Genomic DNA, 19,687 nt, shown 5'->3' with positions numbered 1-19,687 from the left:
TTGTCCGCACAAAGTCCAAAGCTGCTCCAATGTTGACTGTCTGTCCGGGTCTTGGTTTGATAGTGCCCAAAGCCGCAACTAGTTCTTCTTTGGATCCATGGGTGTTGAGGTCCATCTCAAGTCGAGGGACATCGCTGAACTGGGCCACACCCACTTGAACTTGGTCTGGACCAATTGGCATGATGTCGACAAACCGCTTGATGAATTCACGTACGGAGTTGATGATGGTGGCACCCATTGTACTGTCGATCAGGAAAATGATGTCTCTTTTTCCGACTGCCAGGACTGAAAAGAAAAGAAAAACATTAATATGAGAATAAAAACTGATTTTGAGAGATGTTACAATAATAAATCTTTAAGTACCAAAGGCGTACAAAGCCCACCAAATATATTCTATAATAAGATTCATATTTTATATCTATATTAGATTATTTGGAATATGTGTAAACAGATAGTGACATAAGAGAAAAAATAGTCACCTTCTAAATGGTACATCTTAAAGATGTGTTCTTATGAGGTATAAAATAATATTTGCACTCAGAATTTAAAAAAATAACTGATGTTTAGACATATGCATATGGCTATGACGTTATATGAAGATATATTGTACCATTAAAGGTATAAATTAAGCTTAGAATGTGAATAGAAATGCTCAGTAATAATAATGGTTAATAAACAAAATGGGCATTATAAATACATAGCCTGAAAGTGACACTTGAGCTCAGCTTTTTTAACCTGCTAAATCCTATTTTTAGGTCCTTCGTATAGTTCGTAAATTTAATTTAATTTTATAAGGCCTAATATAGGTGGGTCACATACTTGAAGGGTGTTCTCACCATTGCAGTGATTGTTCTCTTTCTCACAGGCTGACAACAAGAAGTATTCAGCAGTAAGCTGTATGCTTTTTGCATTCAAACAAAATTGTTAACTTGTGGGATTGATTATGGGTGCATTCGGAAAAACTCAGTGCTAGAGCGCACTCTGGAACAAACTGGACTGTTTGTAAATTTGCAGCGGTGTTGGAATGTACTGTTTGGTTATTTGGCTCTCAGAGTAGCAGAGCGCACTCTTGGCACTCCGGCTGGGGAGACGGAGCAGAGTGTTAATGTATGATCTTAATCGTTTGTGAATTCATGTAGAAATAGAAAGCTCTGTTACTTCGAGCAGCAGTGCCCTCATTTTAGTGTAGAGTGTCAGGTGTAATTTAGGAACGCACCCAAAGTCTAATCTCATCTCGAATGCAGGATCTTATAACTACAAAATTTTTAAGATTTATCATGGAGTATATATATATATCAAGTAAATATATCACATATGCCCTGTGATGTGACTTGGACACAACCCCTTCAGCAATCCTATGCAGATTTTCGGATCTTTGACTTGAGTCTCTTTTCAATAGATTAATGGAAGTATCTATCTATGCTGTACCTTTGCAGCAGCTGAGTCAAATTCCAAGTAAGGAACACTAACAAGAGTTAGTATTTCCTGCTTTTAATGTGTTTTTACCACAGCTGTAAATTGCACCTTTTTACAATTGAGAATATAGCAATTTCAAGTTTAGCACAAGCATATCTTACCTGGCAAGCTATATTCTAATAATTATGAGCTCTTTTCCTTTTTTAAGTCCCTTTTCACAACTACATTGCCTCGTCAACATTTACAGAAAAGTTACATACCTTCTGTGAACTCATTCTGAACTATAATGGTGCGCTGGACCACCCCGTTAATGTATGGGAGCAGCTGGTCACCCATGCTTGACAGTGCTCTGAAATCAGAGGCTGACAGGACAAAACTTTTATCTGTCGCAACTGCTTCCAGATCTGTTGTGGCCGTGTCACCAATTGCTGCGCCGAATGTGATAACACCAGCCCTCTTAAGGGCCCGGTCACCAGCACCAGTATCACCAGTGGATGGCCCAGCACTGATAACCACCAACATCTGGGGCACACCCTCGTCTGCCCTGCCCCCAGCAGATTGGCTCAAAAGGCTACTGGCCACTTCCTCCAAGGCGTACCCCAGGTTAGACTCGTCGCCCCCTGAGTAGGCAAGGCCCTTCACCGCTTCCAGGACTGATGACTTGCTGTCATAGCTATTTAGATAGAACTTTATGTCTGGGCTGCCGTTGTACAGGGCCACAGCCACCCGAACAGTGTCCCTGCCCACATCAAGGCGCTCAATGATTCTCACAACCAAATCACGCACATAGGGGAAGTTTGCTGCTCCAATGTTCTGTGATCCATCAATTAAGAATATTAGGTCGGCTGAATCTTGTGCTTTAAGGAGAAAGAGAGAAAACAAAACAAAATGGAACTTGTGAAAGCGTTAACATGGTGAGACAGAGACAAAGAATCCAATCAAAGAACTCGTGCTAGCATATCATTGCATGTGTCAAGTAACACTGAAAGTGAACAAATCAATAACAACATTGCAAAACACATCATACTGCATGTAGGCTGAACCAAGGAGATTTCCTAAAGTTATGTCATTTGTTCATTTTTTTCTTCTTTTCCCAAATGTAGATAGATAGATAGATAGATAGATAGATAGATAGATAGATAGATAGATAGATAGAGTCTTTAGAAGGGAAAATTTGTAATAGTATTAAAGATTTGTAAAAAAAAAATTATAAATTATTTTAATTGTTCAGAATGATTAATTTAAAAATTAAATATGTATAAAACAATTTATTAAAACTTAATCATTATTTGTTACAGAATCAGTTTGCAGAGGAAAAAGTTCAAAAACATGCATAATTGGTCAGGGAATATTCAGAATAAAATTTATTTAAAACCAAGGGTTCTCTATCATAAGATCATACTATGATGACAACTGCAAGTCAAAAGAAAAACAATGCATAAAAAGAAATATTACACTGTTTTATCTTTAAACCTATAACAAAATCCTTATTAAATCTGTGTGGTTTGTATCCCTTTTATACTGTAAGCTCCATTGAGTTCAGCCATTCCATGCAGACTCTTGTTATGGACCTCAGATTAAGTGACCAGTCATGACCCTGTGGCATATCCTTGGGGCCTACAAGTTTAAAGTACTTGAGAAAATATTGCATGTGATTCCATGTAAAAATAGTAAAATTTGTACATAAGTGATGTTTCTAATTCATTCTAATTTGAATCATGTACACTGGCAGATAATGCCGTCTTTGGGACACTTCATTTTTTATGTATGTAGTTTCATAGGAAATGTATTACGGAGCTGCTTCAAGGAAACATTCCAGCAACTTCCAGTTACTTATTGTAACATAAAGCATATAATTACTGGGCATCTATATATACATTTATTCTCAAAGTACTTCTGCAGGTCAAGGATGAGTCCAAGCAGGTTCATCACTGTTTCAAATACAGAATATTGCACATATTTTACACAGATAGACATTGTGACTGATAAAGACAAACACAGGAAATGCAAGACACATAAGCAGTGGTGCATGGTTAGCTCTTGTTAAAAGCTCATTGATTGATTTTGTGACGTCTTAAGAGGCAAGGCATCCTCGAGTCCATTTTCTTTTCCAAAGGTTTTCTGAAGGAATGTCAGTCTGAGGTGTCAATATCTTGATTTTACAATGTTATTCTGTTGCTGTCTGTATTGTGTCCTCTCACCTACAGCTGTGTCTAATACAAACAAGCATTATCTAAAGATGTTGTCTTAAGTTATGAATGAGGTTATGGCTGTGTGCCAACACAGGACTCAAATCACTATCAAATGTAAAAGCACCTTTTTATACTTTAGAGGCTGTCAGAATGTCAATCACATGCAGATCTTATTGTGATTTTTAAAGCATTAGGGTCATATTAAGTGTGGTAAGACAAAACAAGTGATGTTAATTTTGCAGGTGGACACGGAAAGGTTATTGTGGTTAAAAAATACTTGATTGTGTTAATAATAAAATCCAGTCACGGCCACATATGCAGCAGCTTCGTCCTGCACATGTAGACACGTTAGTAATGGTAGTGACACTGGTCCCATTTCATTACCTGTCCCTCCTCCAGCCACGGGGGCCTCGTTTGCCACAGGACCACCCCCTGACTGCGTCACTGCACCGCAAAGCCCCACTACTAAATCTTGGATTATATCCCGCAAAGTCAGAAAAGAGTCTACACTGAATACATGAGTGTCATGAGGCTTGCTAGCCATCTCCCTGAGCTCCGAGTCAACTGCGTCCTGAACTCCAACTGCAAACACCTCCACGCCTGCCAGCCACAGCACCTGAGCTGGTTCGGCCACGTCATCTTGGGAGCGCCCGTCTGTTAGCACCACCACCACCTGAGGCACACCTTCAACAGCACGGCTGCCCGCAGCAGTGGTCAAGTGTGTACGAATCAGGAAATCCAGGCCCAGGCCAGTCCGGGTGCCCCCCCCACGGTACGGCATAGCATTGATGTGTGACAGGACTCCCTTTGTTGTTGGGTAGCTGTTGAGCTGGAACTCAGTTTGAGGCTTATTATTGTACTGCACAAGGGCAAATTTAAATCTGTCCCCTCCAACGTGGTGCAGTGATTGTATCAAGCTGTATAGAAATTGTCTGACATGCTCAAAGTTCTCCGCTCCCATACTCCAGGATGAATCCACTAGAAAGTAAATGTCAGCTCCAAACCCTTGTGCACAATCTTCGAAGGAGAGTGTTTGGAGGACAAAAGTGAAGACCAGTGAAAAGGTGCTTTGGTGTTTGGTACCAAAGTATTGTTTAAGTGCTTAACACTAATACTGTTGCACAATACAACTAAAATATTAAGGGTAATTCTAAGTTTGACAGCATCATTCTGCTTTATTTATCAAAAGCATCTGACTGGACTCAGTACTCAAAAACTCCTGAGGCGTCTTTTGTAACTTTTGTCCAATATTGGGATACATATTATAATTCAGATTAAAAAAGAATAATAATAATTACAATAATCAATAACTGAAAAATAGACAGTTTACCAACAATGCTCATTAGAAGTGAAAAAAAATGTGTTTACTTCATCTATATTAATGTTTTGGTTTGCTTAGAATATTATAAATCTCGCTCTTTCTTTGCAATGTATGACCAGATGCAGCCGTAGATATATGTGAAAAAATACATGTATCCCACTGAGCATTGCTGAAAACTGGAAAAACCATTACAAGCAGACAGATCATCTGCAAAATGAGCACACCCTGCTAACTGCAGCTGAGATGAGTTCAACTTACCTTCCTGAGCCTCAAGGTTAGGGAGGAGTCCTGCGAACAGGACACCCAGGAGGGCACATAGCGGTAACAACCGATGCCTCCTCATCTTCTATCACCAAAACAGCAAAGGGGGCACCTGTGAGACCAGAAACAAATATGAATATGAACCAGCTGCTAATATCACAAGACCTGACCAACATGTCACACTTTAAATGAGTCAACTGTTGTTACATAATTATTATAATACAATTCCAGCCCCCCTGCGACCCTCAAGAGGTTAGATGAATTCCTACTGTGTGTCCACACAGCACACAATCTACATAAAAATGCTCAATCCAGTGCAAACTAGGCCGGGTTTAAGGTTAAAGAAGTAGTTCACTGCTGGAAAGATGGCCTTTTAATAAAATAGGATGTCTATGCAGTAGAAATACGCAAATACTTTTGACAGAAAAAAAAACTGAGAAAAAAGCAGGCTTTTGCTCAAGAGGGAGAAAAACTACAACCACCAGAATGCAGTGAGCCACACCAGATGGTGGGTGACGTAATGTGAACACGTCTGTTTGAAACAATGGCGGCCAGCTGCCAAGAACTGATCTTGTATTGTATTACAGTTAAACAGTAAGCTAAAATGTGTTTCTGAAAACATTTGAGGTAAAAAAAAAAGGCAACTCAGTGACAGAATCTTAGTTTATATTTTATTAATGCTGCTTAGTTTTATCGTTTCATCTCCAACCTCCATTTTCACTGAGCAGTACGGCACCCACTTTCTGTTCACAAACTCTCACTATTATTGAACAGGGCACTAAAATGTGTTTCTTTAAACATTGTAGGCGAGAAATACCCTGGAAATCCAGAGTTCTCGCAAGAGCACAATTTGAATTTGCTCAGCGAGTCACTCTGGCAATCAGTAATGATGCTCACTACCTATGCCCATGAAACTGAGCTGCACCAATCACTTCGGTGTATCTGATATAGGCGGGCCAGAGGCGAGCCAAACAGATGATGACAGCGCTGCGACAACGAAGTCCAGAATCAGTCAGTAAACATTGCAAGATGGCTATGGATGAACACCAGTTGTTTGAAACGGCTTTAGCCGCTACAAAGAACGAGTTAGACTTGGCTTTATCTCTAAAAGAGGAACAGAAGACGGCCCTCGAGTCTTTCCTTAGCAAGAAGGACGTTTTTGCTGGTTTGCCGACCTGTTACGGCAAGAGTCTAATCTACCAGTTAGCTCCGCTGGTAGCTAAGCGTATACATCACCCCGTGTATTGTTCTGATTGGTCGTACTGTTATCCAATTGCGTGCAGTGATATTTACAAATGCATGCTTGGTGCTGCCCCTCGAGTTGGGCCATTTTCATTACTCATGGCCAGACCCTAAATCTTTCTAGATTTGGGTCTGGATTTCCAGGCTAGGCGAGAAATAGGCAATACAGTCACATAATCTTGTTATATTCAATCAGCACAGGTTAGTTTTACCATTTGATCGGATTTCAGGTTGAGTTGGAGTGAGAAACAGGGGCGGATCTGTCTCTTGATCTGCTTCTATACTCTTTGTGTGCATGGTGATGGAATAGTCCACCAAGGATGACGTTTTCTGTAGGCCGATTTATCAAATCAAAAAGCCTATGGGATTTTTCCATTGGCTTTTGGATTATTGCCAAAAATAAGATCTATGGCTAACAATTGTTTCTGTTCAGCAAAATAATCTTTACAAATGAGCACCACTTTCATGATTATTGAAGTCTGAATGCAATCGCCATGAGTAAAACGCTAACATTAGGCTTTAAACGAACTCCACTTTGGTTGCATGGTGTATTGTTCACAGAGGGGTATTTACTGTCATATTTTATGTCGTAGAACAAAACGTGAAAATCCCTCAAGTTTGTTTTAACCACAGACCCATATTCTAGGTTCCTAACCAAAAACCCATAAAAAAAAAGAAAGAAAAGAAAAAAAAAACGTCAACTTTGAGACAGGGGAACTGGAAGCTCTAAAATGCAAACTCACTTTCGGGTTTTAGGACTCATTCCTGGCAGACTTTATGGGTGGCAAGCGATATGATAAGGCATAAATACAGCCTGTAGTTCAAGCAACAGCCTGAGAGCAAGCCAAACTCCATGGGGGGGTGAGGCGGTATATCAGTGCACTAGTTAGATGGGCGGAGGTTTACCAGAGTTCATTTACACATACATTGTTTTGATAGATACTGTACATACTTGTCTCATACAGCTTGTATTTTGGGAGTGGTTTGGTGAACAAAATTGGGATATCCTTTTTGAAATGTGCATTTTTTGTTTCACTGCTTCTCTAACTGTGACACTCAACACATACACGTTTTCTTCTGTAAGCCTTTTTTGCAGTATGTGCAAAAATAGGGGATTTCCTAGTGCTTAAAGGAATACTTTAATCACAAATTGATCATTTGCATGTCAATAACTGTAACCCATGTTATGTTGAATTTGTGAAGAAAACCTTTTTTTTTCACATGCCTCCAGAGCTTTGTAACGCGTTATACCCATACAGTTCTGGCAGTGACTCAAATAATAGTCAAAGTAATAAAAATAGGACAAGAATAACCCGATGAACTGTATAACACGTTACAAAGTAACGCGTTATAGTACTTTGATTACGTTTTGCAGTAATGAGTAACCTAATGCGTTAGTTTGCTGTTTGAGTAATCAAATACTTAAGTAGGCTACATTTTCAAACAAGACATCAGTTACTTCCGTTAGCTACTTTTAGAACGCTGGTCCTTCAGCTCCAAAACAGCAACGGCCACTTGGTTAGGGTTAGGAAAAGATCATGCTGTGGGTTAAAATGAAAAAGAAAGTGACAAACACATAAGCTGTGAGCCTGCTTTGCCTCAAGCCTTTCCCAGCTGATCAGCGCACCATCAAGGCAGAAATACACCCGCTGGGAGCCGTTCAGCACCGCGGACCGTCGGACTAATGGGATGTCGGACCAATGGGCTGTTGGACCACTGACATGGACCCCATGCTACACGCTGGTACTCACCAATTATCCCCGGTCGTCTTTCACGGCGTGTGTGATGTCATCGGGTTATTCTTGTCCTATTTTTATTACTTTTACTATTATTTGAGTCACTGTATCTGTTCATGTGCCAGCTGACATGTTGTTGTAGTCACCTAAAAGCGTCAGCAGATGGCAGGAGCTACATTTGAAGCGCCATACATAAACTATCAAGCTACTATATCTTCCACAGGAAGTTCTGACAAATGTTTCAGAATAAAAGCCTATTTAGAAAATGGAGGGATTCTCTCAGCCGAGGTTATAAGGGGCTTTTAATTTGAAACAAGTGTTGAGTTTGAAATGACGGTGCGATATGTTAACTTTACAAAGACAACGGAGCGGATAAAAAGTAAATATATAAACACACAGAGGGATTAATAAATAACGGACCGTCTATAATGTAGTTTGTTTCAAATGAAGCTGGGAGCCTCTGCAGTTGTGGTGAGTAAAAGCCCCGCCGCTATTTGTTAATGTTATTACTTTATGTCCGACCGTGAGGATGTACCATTGTTTGCTAGCTTGATGCTAATGACAGTAACGTTAACTCAGCGGGTTGACAAAGTGCCTCTGCTGTTTCACACCATCATTTCCCCCTTTTACTCTGTGTGGTAACATCCCTAGAGGAAATATTAAAAACGCTGGGGTGTTGTTGTCATACAGTTGTCTACGGCAGCAGATCGTTCTGTGTTTCTACTGGTCAAAGTGACGGCTGTGATGGGAGAATTGGATCTCAGTGAAGGGCAAGTGGTCCATAACTTTAATTTTGGAGACAAAAAAATGTAGGCTTAGCGCCCTGTGGTCCATTGCCCAATAGGAAATGTAGAATACTCAAAAGTACTTTAAAAGTGCTTGAGTTACTTTTCTCAGGGAGTGACGTTGGAAGTAGTTTTAAAGTAACTGAGTTACTTTACTCAGGGAGTAACGCAGTAAAGTAACTGGTTACTTTTTTAAAAAGTAACGCAGTAACGTACTTTGATTACTTTTAAAGTAACCCTTACCCAACACTGCATGCCTCTATGATGAATGGAGAATCTGTGCACGAGACTGTTTATGCAGGAGTCTTTTAAATACCAAGGCTTTAGCTAAAATATTTGGACAGTACTGAGCATATCACTGGATATATGAAACTTGGATTTTACTGCATGAGTTGTGTGAGAGTTTGTTAATAGATATAGATATGTTGTTAAACACAGACCACTTTTACTCCAATTTATCATGAATTGGATTCTTTGTTTACCCTGGAAGCATGCAAGAAAAGCAATGTTTTCTTCACAAATTCAACATAACGCAGGACAAGTAATTGTTGCACAAATGATCATTTTGTGGCTGGAGCATTTTTCACATTAACACAAGGCAGCAGCAAGCCTGCACATCCTGCCCAAGCTTTAAAACAGACATGATATCTGTCAATAAAGGCCACAATGTTTCAAAGGAAAAATAAGTAAATAAAAACAAATGAAAATAAATAAAAATTCCAGTCTCAAGCACTTCTGATAACATAATTAACCTTCTAGTTTTAGTTTGTATGTGAGGGAGCAGCAGTGTGTGCTGGTGTATCAGTAGCAGACCTGAAGCACAGAGTGGTAATGATCAAAACCACCTGTTAAAACTACCAGCCAATGTGCTTTAGTAATTAACTGCTTGGCAAGGATGGAATTTTCCAGCTCACAAAATAAAGTGTTCTTAAGAGGGGTGTTGGACTGGAAAGTCCAGTTTCACAGCAGGGGTGTGTGTTTTCTATTTATTCAGATTTTCCCCCATTGTGATGTTAGGTAATGTCACAGGAAATGAAAGGAAGGTCATATGTGGCCCACTACTGAGAAGGTATGCATGTACAATATGTATGTAACCCTGAGAGAAGACAGAGAGAATATGCAGTTTTTCATGCTTATTTATTAAGCCTATTAAACAAGAAATATTTCAAACTTTAAATCTAACTTACATTTTAAATACTGTGTGTAACCTCTGTTGTCTCACCTAACCATTTCTCTAATTTCAGGTCACAAGCACAATTGTTACCACACACACACACACACACACACACACAATCGTTCTGTAGCCACAGCCAGGGTGGGGTTAACCCCAAAATAAAGTCCTGTGATGAGCCTCATCACACCAACATGTCCTCATTATTAAATTGACTCTCACAAAGACAGATATAAAGATTCAAACACACACATTTGGACTTCAATACTTAGACCATACCAGTCCCTAACCTGTATCCCTTCAGTGAACTATTGCAGCTACATGGTAAACTCGAGTCATTACTCTAGCCTTAACCCTCAAACAGCCCTCTTAGAAGTGAGGAATTCCTTCACTCCTACAGGCCTCAAACTCACCACAGTCCTCACAAAGATACATGTAAAGAGCACAAAAACACACATAACTTATTCAATTTCAGACCACCCTGAGGTGATAATATGGGTCCAGAAAAAAAAGCAGCCAGGGCAATTACATTTTAATTACACTGACAGAAACTTAAAACTACAAAACTCTGATGTGAGAAAACAAATGCCACCCAAATAAACCCAAACTCCCCACTGTGATGTGGCAGCTTCGCCACCCTGCTATAAGGAAGGATTTTCACACAAGCATTTAAAAGACTTAACTACAATAAAAAGGGGATCCTGAAAAATAAAATTGTGTTAGATGGCACATATGGCCAATTACGAATGAAGTCTTTACCATTAGGCTAATGATGGGGCAGTGAATAACTCTTAAAGTCCCAGAGGAATCTCTTTAACAGTCTTTGTGCCTGCTGGCGTTGAAGGGCAGCTCTAATGAGTGAGCTGTAAGTGGTATTTAGGTAATAACAGATTTACTAGATGACTACTTCACTGGGAATAAAAGAAGATGAGGTTTTCAACAATGTGCAAGGAGTTTGCATTTTAAGTGCCAGAAAAGGAATGATAATAAGCTATGCTTTCTTTATCCATTATGAATTTACAATGATGGAAGAGGGTATCATAGACACTGAGGCACAACTGGGACATGGCTGAAAAGGACTAATGCCCTCTAGTGGAGATTGTAGGGATAACACACTATGATAAATCCTGATTTTCTAGAACAAAATAGCACATGCACTGTTCATTTATCTTTAATCAGGTTATTTAATGGAATATGAATAAGACACAACAAGAATTAGATAATGTAGAACAGATACCCAAGTCTGTGTGAGTGAAAAAGCTTGTGAGACTGCCTAATTTACAGTATGATTATTTAATTCTATCCCTCCCATTTTGTGCTTTCTCAGATTAGCCCATCAATTATTTTCAGTGAAGTTGGACATGATCTCTACTGCACTGGTGACATCAGGTGCTGGTAGGGTTTTTTACCTGCCTATGGGTCAGCTGAGTGTTATACCAAGCTGTGGGGGTGGCTCATTTTTGCTGTTTGGGCATACCCAAAACAAAACACTCCAACAAATAATCCCAGGGCAACTGCAACCCAATATGTTTGGGGTTGAGCAGCTGGGGGTTCACAATCTTGCTCAAGGGTACCTCCCCATCCAGACTTATTCTACTGTTCCAGGGATCCGACTGGCAACCCTCCAGTGCTTCCCTAAACTTTAGGCTACCTCTTCAATACAGCAAACTCAATTTTTGAATAGTGCTATAATTGAAACGCTAATTGGGCTTACCATTGCAGCAATTTGAAATGAAAACTAAGAGAGAGAAAATTCTGACAAGCAAATAAAACATAGACCAAATTAACACAAGGCACAGGCTGCACAGGTTTTATGCCGGAATGCAAATTAGATCATGCTAAAATTAATTTTGTTCTAAATCTTCGCAAACAACTAAAACCCATATTCTCAGTTGTGGAAAAAATTGACCTGTCTACAGTGGATTCTTGGACCCTCTGATCTTACCAAATGTAGACTTCAATCCTATTGAAATTAAAGGATTTATTTGCTGTGGAGTAAAAGAGACCCTTTCATGGGTATAGGAAAACCTGGGTCAGCTAGGCTTGAATCAAAGCCATCCACAATACACAGCAATAATGAATTATAAACACACGGCTGTCGAATTTAATGCAACACTGCAGGCGTTGAGTCTCCATGTTTATACTTTGCTGTGTCTACTGTTTATGTAGACTGCACTTTGCAGATGAAAATCAAACTCTGATCTGGTGAGGAAAAAAGCAGTAACAATGACATTTGTATTCAATTTTTAGACAGGCACATCAGTGTGATAATGAAAACACACTGACCAAACACACTTAACAAACAACTTTAAGAGTGAGGAAAATTACTGAACTAAAAATAAAATAAAAAAAATTAGAAGGCAGCTGCAAAGTTATGGCACACAAAATTTCAGTGTCTGCCCACTGTGAACTGGGTGGGGTCATTTTATGGTGCTGACAAGATCATGATTGCATTTAAGAACTTTCTGTGATAAGCATTGCCTTATAAAACAAACATGTTAAACACTTATAATATATTGCATATTGCAAATATTGCAACTTGCAGTTAGACATATGTTTCACTTCAGCCCCCCAGTGCTGTCACTCTCCAGATATAGGACCTAAATCACCAAGTTCCTTTATTTCAAGGAAATCTAAGCTCTCTTGGATACTGAAACAGATGTTTGTGTTCTCCACTCATGCTCATGTGATTTCAGGTCACTCAAAAGCCACTGCAGAGTTTGCCAGGCCTGGCCAATGTGTCAACACTATGGCTTCCCCTCACCGCCACAGAGGAAAACACAGTAGCACAGTGGAGTCCTGTTTTCCCTGATACAAGCAGCCGAAACAATGGCAGCATGGGGAGTTACAAAAGTGAGAAAATTAAGAGCGAAAGTAAAAAAATAAGCCATCTCCAAATGATTTCACTAACTTAAAGCTGCATTTATTTCTTATGCAAGTTGTTATGGCAAACATGTTAGCAACAGACATGGAGAAACACTTGTGTTTGTTTGGTCCTCTGTTTATGGCAACATTTTGGTCTTCACCAACTCCTGACGGAAACATCAGGCTCTTTAGCTGAAGCTCAACTATGTTCACCACCTAGTTGTTAACTTTGTCTGTCAGCAGTTTGGTGGTGGGCAGGTCATGCACAGTGGGTTTATCTGAGTTTTTTTCATTGAAACAGCTGCCTGCTGCTGCTGCTGCTGCTGGACATGAGATTAATTAGAGCAAAGAGAGTGAACCAAAACAGTAAAAATAAAAGGACACAAAAGATGCAAAAATGCTCAGTTGTGAATAATTAACTGCAGAGCTGGTTGATAATTCAGTGTGGCTTCATCACTACGAGCGACCCCTTTCACATTACACGTTGTCTTTCATCCATTGTGAATAAGAAATGTTGATAAGTGCAGCTTTAATATACAATTTGTCATGCAGCTTTAAGATCCAGTATGTCTGCAAAATATTATCAGGGACAGTGCAACAGCAGAGAGAAGGAGCTCACAAACTGTAGGGAAAACTTCCTCACTGATGAATTTGATTATTACATAAACTCTCAGGCAAACACCTCCCAAAAATGATCACTAGGTCTCAGCCCAAATCATCTGCACCAAACATGCTTCTGGCATTCCAAAGGAACTCAATAAGTCCATTGTTAAGCTCTTGTCCTTTCAGAAAACCTTTCTCTCTCACTCATTGCATGTTCCATATACTTCAGCCGCATGTGAGATACAGGTCACAGCCTCAATACTGCCATCCCTCCAAACCCAAAGCCTCTATGTGACGAACATCTTTAAAATTATTACATTTTTGTTTGAAGATGAATCAGAAAGTGACAGTAACAACTAGCATCAGTCTTTGTGCTGCTTTACGCTCATTCCATATCGGTGTTGTCAAAAATATCGACTTTTCAATACATGTTGATTCTGAATATTTGAAATGAATATTTTGTCCATATTTGTGCAGGTTTCCTGAAAATTATTTATGGTTAGGGATAAAAATGGAGCAGTACTACCAGAGATCATAGAGGCAGTGTAGTGTAGTTCAAGTGAGATACAACTGAGTCTTTTAAAAAATTTGAAGACTGTTCTGAATTGGTGTTTATAGTGAAAAGAATCCTCCATCCACATGTTGCAATGTATGTATTTACAACGCTGCCTCTGTTTAAATGTACAGTACTACAACCTTGCCTCCATTGCATTGTCTGTTTCTATGAGAAGCTTTTGACTCTGCCCTCTAGTGCCATCTATGGCTGTATCTTTGCCATCATAAAGGATGCATGGAAGTATGAGGGCAGTGACGTTTACAACGTTTGAAACAGATGTATCTATTTTCATACGTAAAGGGAGTATAAATGAGCACTAAGCCTGCATGGCCCATCCAAGTACATCTATTAAAGTGCATGTTTGGGCCCTTTAGCAGAGCAGACAACTATATGTAAAACATCATGATGGCTAACCATGACAAATAGATTTAAAAGATGAGTCATGATCTGTTAGCATGTTTGTTTGTTTTTTCATCTGCTGAGGTCCACTTGTATGCCACTATGACATGCTGAGTCATCATTTATTCAGTCACCACATTAAGGTGACTGGCTTCAAAGGGAACCCGTCGTTTAAGCATTAAGCAGTTTATGTTATACAGTGAGCAGAACACGCTGCACCATATGGCGCATATAACAGCATATCTCGCTCAGAGGTAGGCTATTATTAGTATTTATTAGTATTTATTGTTAATACTGTCAGTTTGCATTTACACAGCAATATAGACGCTGCAATGTGCCTGTGAGCGCTTAGAAGCATGTTCCCAGCTGGACCTCACACAATCATTTATAGCAAAGACCACACACATACACACACACACACATAAACATGCACATACATAAACACACACAGTGCAGCACAGCACAAAATTTCATCAACCTCAATGACAGATAGCAGTATAATTGACTGCATGTTACACCAGCTACACCAAGCAGACCTCCTAGGATAGAAAACAAAAGCTGCTAAAAAAAAGAAAGAAAAAAAGGTCTTTGTGCACAAAGGGTGGCTGCAATTGGTAAATGTTCACATTGGTTAAGATACTCTAAATACAGAGTTTTAAAAGGTGTCCCTTAAATTATACTGAGCAAAAGCTACAAGACAAAAAACTACTCACACTGACATTTCAGTTAGTGGGGACCAGAGCACAAAGGAGAGTGAAAGATGAATTCACATTCATCAGGTGGTCAGAAACATTACTCTAAACAAACACTAATCTAGCTCTAAATGTGTAAAAACACAATTGTTTGCTGACAAGTTTGCATATCAGCTTAAAAGTTTTGTGTTCACAGCTGGTTTCCACTGCCACAAGTGGCCAAAAAATCTGCTTTAACTCAAGTCTAGATTCTATAAGTCAAATTACAATGAAATACAGACCTTTCCCATACACCCTGAACAAACACTTGCTTTACTCAAAAAAAGAATTTCTGACGTAGTGTGATGTCTACATGTGAACATTTTGCCAATACAGACACAGACATCCAACAGGGGCAGTGACATTTGCCCCCCAAAAATATTTTCCAACACCAAAAAAGTTGCATGTGAGCATAATGGAGATCCTGTCACAGTGGCACAGCTGCATTTCTTTTGGCAACCAACTCCTCAGCCACAGTGCAGCTGAAATTACATCATTAAAGATGTTAAATATGTTCCCTACCACCTGTAGACGCTGTGTAGTATTATTTCATTTTTGTTTTAATTGTGTCGTTGCACAGTTCACATTAAGCAAGTGGAATTTGTCCAAAATGATATGCATCTAATAAGAAACCTTAATGTCCAACCACACGTTACGCTCTGGGTTTCATGGGTCATAGTCAACTTGGCTCAACATTAGCAGCTCCCTTAACACTTAATTACAGACTGAAATCCTTGTACATATCAATTATACTGTCAGCAACAGTTATTTATGCTAATGTGCATCAATAAATTCTAAAGACCTGTTTTTTTCTGTGCACAAGACATCACTTCACCAACCGTTGACAAATTTGAAGCTGAGAGATCAGTAAAATAAGTGAAGTCACGGGGGACATGAGTCATTTCTACATTATAATGCAACGTCTGAGAGTGAGACAACTCTACACTGCCACTCACTGGTGCAGACCCGCACACCCAACCAGCCCTCCAACTGGAAGGATGTGACGTGACATATGTGGCACAGATGAGAGGAGGATCAATGATAAAGTATAAAAGAGGGAGGGGGAGGTAGGCCGGGCGGGCAGCTCCTCACAGCTGGTGTGCATTAGTCCGTCTGACACCTAGCAGATGTGTGTTTAAGCATTGTGGCCAATGTCAGCCTGCAGGCTGAGTTCGAGTTTTGAATGTGACACTCATGCACCATTGGTTAGGATTGGAGAGAAACACATGGGGATGGCTTGTAGCAAAGATGGAATATACTTTGGGAACAGCTCAGTGAGATCAGTTAGTTGGACAAGTTCATTTCTAAGATTTTTCCCCTGATATACCTTTTAGCCAAGTGGGGGTCCTGTTATCTCTTATCAACGTTAACAAAAACCTGACAACCCATGGACCTGGTGCTTACATACACAGTAGTGTCAATGGTTACTCCTGACTTACATCCCTTGCGAGTTGTAATTATAGATGGTTTTTAGCCGCAACCACTAACTCTATAGGTCACTCTTTTGGTCAGTCGACAAAAATTTCCCCACCTCTTGGCTGGCAAAGTTTTTGCCCTAGGAGCAAATAATCTGGCATGGAGGAAAAGTGTGTGAAGGTGTAAACGTAAGTTTTTATGTTTCTGCAATTTGGCAAAAATGGGAAGGGCCTATCGCAAAAAGGCACATAACTTCATAATGGATTTACAGACTTGCCTGAGATTTTATAGAAAGACTGGCCATAAGCAAAATGACAGCTGGATTACTGTTGACTTTTTCCCAGGTGGCAAAAAAAAGGGGCATGACATGGATAATTGCATGTACGTGGTTGCAGTTACAGTATTGCGCATGTTCCCTTAAAAAAGAACATTGGAGCAGTAGTTCTGAGGCTAGACCTTTCTGACAAATGTTCCAACCTTCCAGACATCTGTGCTGCATCATGGAAAAAGGCAAAAAACCTGGACAGAGTTCAGTAGTCATAAAACATACTAATGCTGATTTACACAGTATATCCAAAAACCCTTTGTTAAAAATCCTCCTGATGTAACTCTGCCAATAACAACATAGATATTAGCTTCCATGGGGAGCTGTTGCATTGTCGTAAGGCTGGTAGTAAATTATGTGAAAATATTTCAAACACATAAAACCGAATCTGGAGCACACACCAAGTTTCCTCTCGCTTTTGAACAATGACCAAGTTCTGTTGTATCATAGCAACAGATTATATGCAAACATAAAACTGTGTGAAGGCAGCAGCTCATGAGATTTAATTCCAATGTAATTTTATTATGTTTTGACTTGGGAGTCACAATAAAATAACTTAATTTGTGCATTAAATCCCACATGCACACACAGCAATGAAGACACAGCTGAACTCCTCTGTCTCTGTTTTTATAGTCATGTAGGAAGATTAATGGCTCACACCTGGTTCACTTAACAGTGCAGCCCACCACCCACCCACCCCACCTCTTTTGTCCAATGGAATAAAAAAACATCTCCTGGTTCTCCTGATTCTTCTGGCCAGTAGTGTGGAAAACACTTCTCCACACTTTTCCACTTGTGCACTCATTTCAAAGAGGGTGTGGTTTTGGGCTACTGCTGCAGTGGAAACATCTACCCATCCAACTACTCTTCTTTAGAGCTCACATGTGGGTGTGGAGATTTTATACATTTGGATGTGACTGTACCATTACCAAGAGATTCCCTATTTAGATTTGATTGAATGTCCAACAGATCCTTCCAGAATACGAATACAGTGTGAAAAAATGAGCCATTGGAAGATGATCACTGACATTTCGTAAATCTTGACATAACATACAGCATATTTAGCGGCTTTAGATAGGAGACTTAAATAATCTTTTGCATTATGTGACAGATTAATTACACAAAATCCACAATCTACCATAGAAAGTACATCACAAAGTTTTTATAAAATGACATTTCTGTCCTTACAGGTTCCTAGCTCTAACACTGATCTGGAATCACAACTTGAGACTTCAGAGGTAGCATAGTGGGGATTTTACTTTTATCTCACCACATTTATTTCAGACCTATGCAGTTAATTAAACTCTGTACAAACCAAGAATGTCAAACAGAAGCAAAGCATTTTAAGATTTTTTGAAGAGAAAAAGAGACTACTGGAACACATCCCTCTACACTTACATGCATCGTACATAACATTGCTGAGGTCTCCTCCTTCACCCTAAGTGCGGCTCACCTCTTGCCCTTGCAGCTCTCTCACCACTAAAGTATAGGTTTCACTCATGCTGCTAAACGCATGCTCTCTGATATTTATGACCTATAAGCCAAAATCTCTGTGCAGCCCTGTGATTATGACACCCATCATAAGCTTACATGTTATGACCAGAAACTTTGCTAAGGTCATTGCACTATTTAGAATCAACATACAGTGCAATCAAGGTCAGTCTTTAAAAAATTATAAATAAAGCGTGCCTTTGTAAAGACCAAGCAGAAACCTCTTTCTGCAACATGAATCAACTAAAGAACATTGCAAATTCAAAACTTACCCTGAGCTGAAGCAGCTGTACTCCACTGTATTTGTTTTTGAAGAAAAAAGTAATATTAGTTATGTAAAAGGACTTTTGGTCATTATCCTCCGGGTAAATTCCCCTTGCTGGCTTTTCCAGCACCTCCCAGAGGAAGGCGCCTGGGCAAAGCTGTGATAAGGTCACTGATAAGAGATGTGCAGAGAGAGAGGTCCTGAGTGAAGGGAGGAAATGGTTGAGACAGAAAGAGACAGACACCCTCCCGATCTCAAACCAGAGGAGCTGTGGTGCTGAGTTCAAGGCTGGGATGGGACAAACTTCCAAACTTCTGGAGCGCTGCCACCTCTTTCTTCCTCCTCCCACTTTCTGAAGAGAGGAAAAAAAGAAAGAGAGGAGGGTGAGAAGAGGAGAGGGTGAGCGGGTAGTAAATGAAAACCAGACACATAGCCCTGTTTGGTCTGGATGTGAGCATTGGGGAGGATGATGTCACAAATCTGGAGTGGGATTTTCTCCTTACCTTTTCCTACATTCTGCCATTTCTCCCTCTACCTCTGTGGGTCCTTTTCCCTTACATTTCATTGTTTGGATGTTCATTGTTACACTATAATGACACTTAAGTGAAAGCATACTGTGGTTTGAGTAACTAGCATAAATTTGTAGAGTAATTTAGGCCACATTTGTCTTGAAGATGGTTAATTAATACAACCCAATCGCCAGAAAAAATGTTGGCATTGTACGTTTCTGCAAACCACGGATATGTTATCAATCAATCAATCAATCAATTTTATTTATAAAGCCCAATATCACAAATCACAATTTGCCTCACAGGGCTTTACAGCATCCCTCTGTCCTTATGACCCTCGCAGCGGATAAGGAAAAACTCCCCAAAAAAAACCCTTTAACGGGGAAAAAAAACGGTAGAAACC

At 39.7% G+C, this 19,687-nt stretch overlaps 1 protein-coding gene across 1 annotated transcript in view; it reads right to left on the bottom strand.

Moving 5' to 3' along the window:
- The window catches only part of LOC126393537 (collagen alpha-3(VI) chain-like), a 44,996-nt gene extending 25,955 nt beyond the window's left edge, over positions 1 to 19,041 (bottom strand). Inside the window, exons 1-6 of the mRNA XM_050049731.1 lie at positions 18,783 to 19,041; positions 5,188 to 5,302; positions 3,916 to 4,625; positions 3,392 to 3,398; positions 1,677 to 2,273; positions 3 to 285 (exon numbers count right to left, since the gene is read on the bottom strand). Of these exons, the coding sequence (XP_049905688.1) occupies positions 3 to 285; positions 1,677 to 2,273; positions 3,392 to 3,398; positions 3,916 to 4,625; positions 5,188 to 5,272 (1,682 nt within the window). The 5' untranslated portion in view covers positions 5,273 to 5,302; positions 18,783 to 19,041. The remainder of the gene's footprint in view (positions 1 to 2; positions 286 to 1,676; positions 2,274 to 3,391; positions 3,399 to 3,915; positions 4,626 to 5,187; positions 5,303 to 18,782) is intronic.
- Positions 19,042 to 19,687: the final 646 nt, after the last annotated feature.

Source organism: Epinephelus moara, chromosome 7 (assembly GCF_006386435.1).
Source record: "Epinephelus moara isolate mb chromosome 7, YSFRI_EMoa_1.0, whole genome shotgun sequence".
Classification (NCBI taxonomy): domain Eukaryota; kingdom Metazoa; phylum Chordata; class Actinopteri; order Perciformes; family Serranidae; genus Epinephelus; species Epinephelus moara.
The sequence above is the reverse complement of the archived record's forward strand: the minus strand, read 5'-3'. Positions and strand labels throughout refer to the sequence as shown.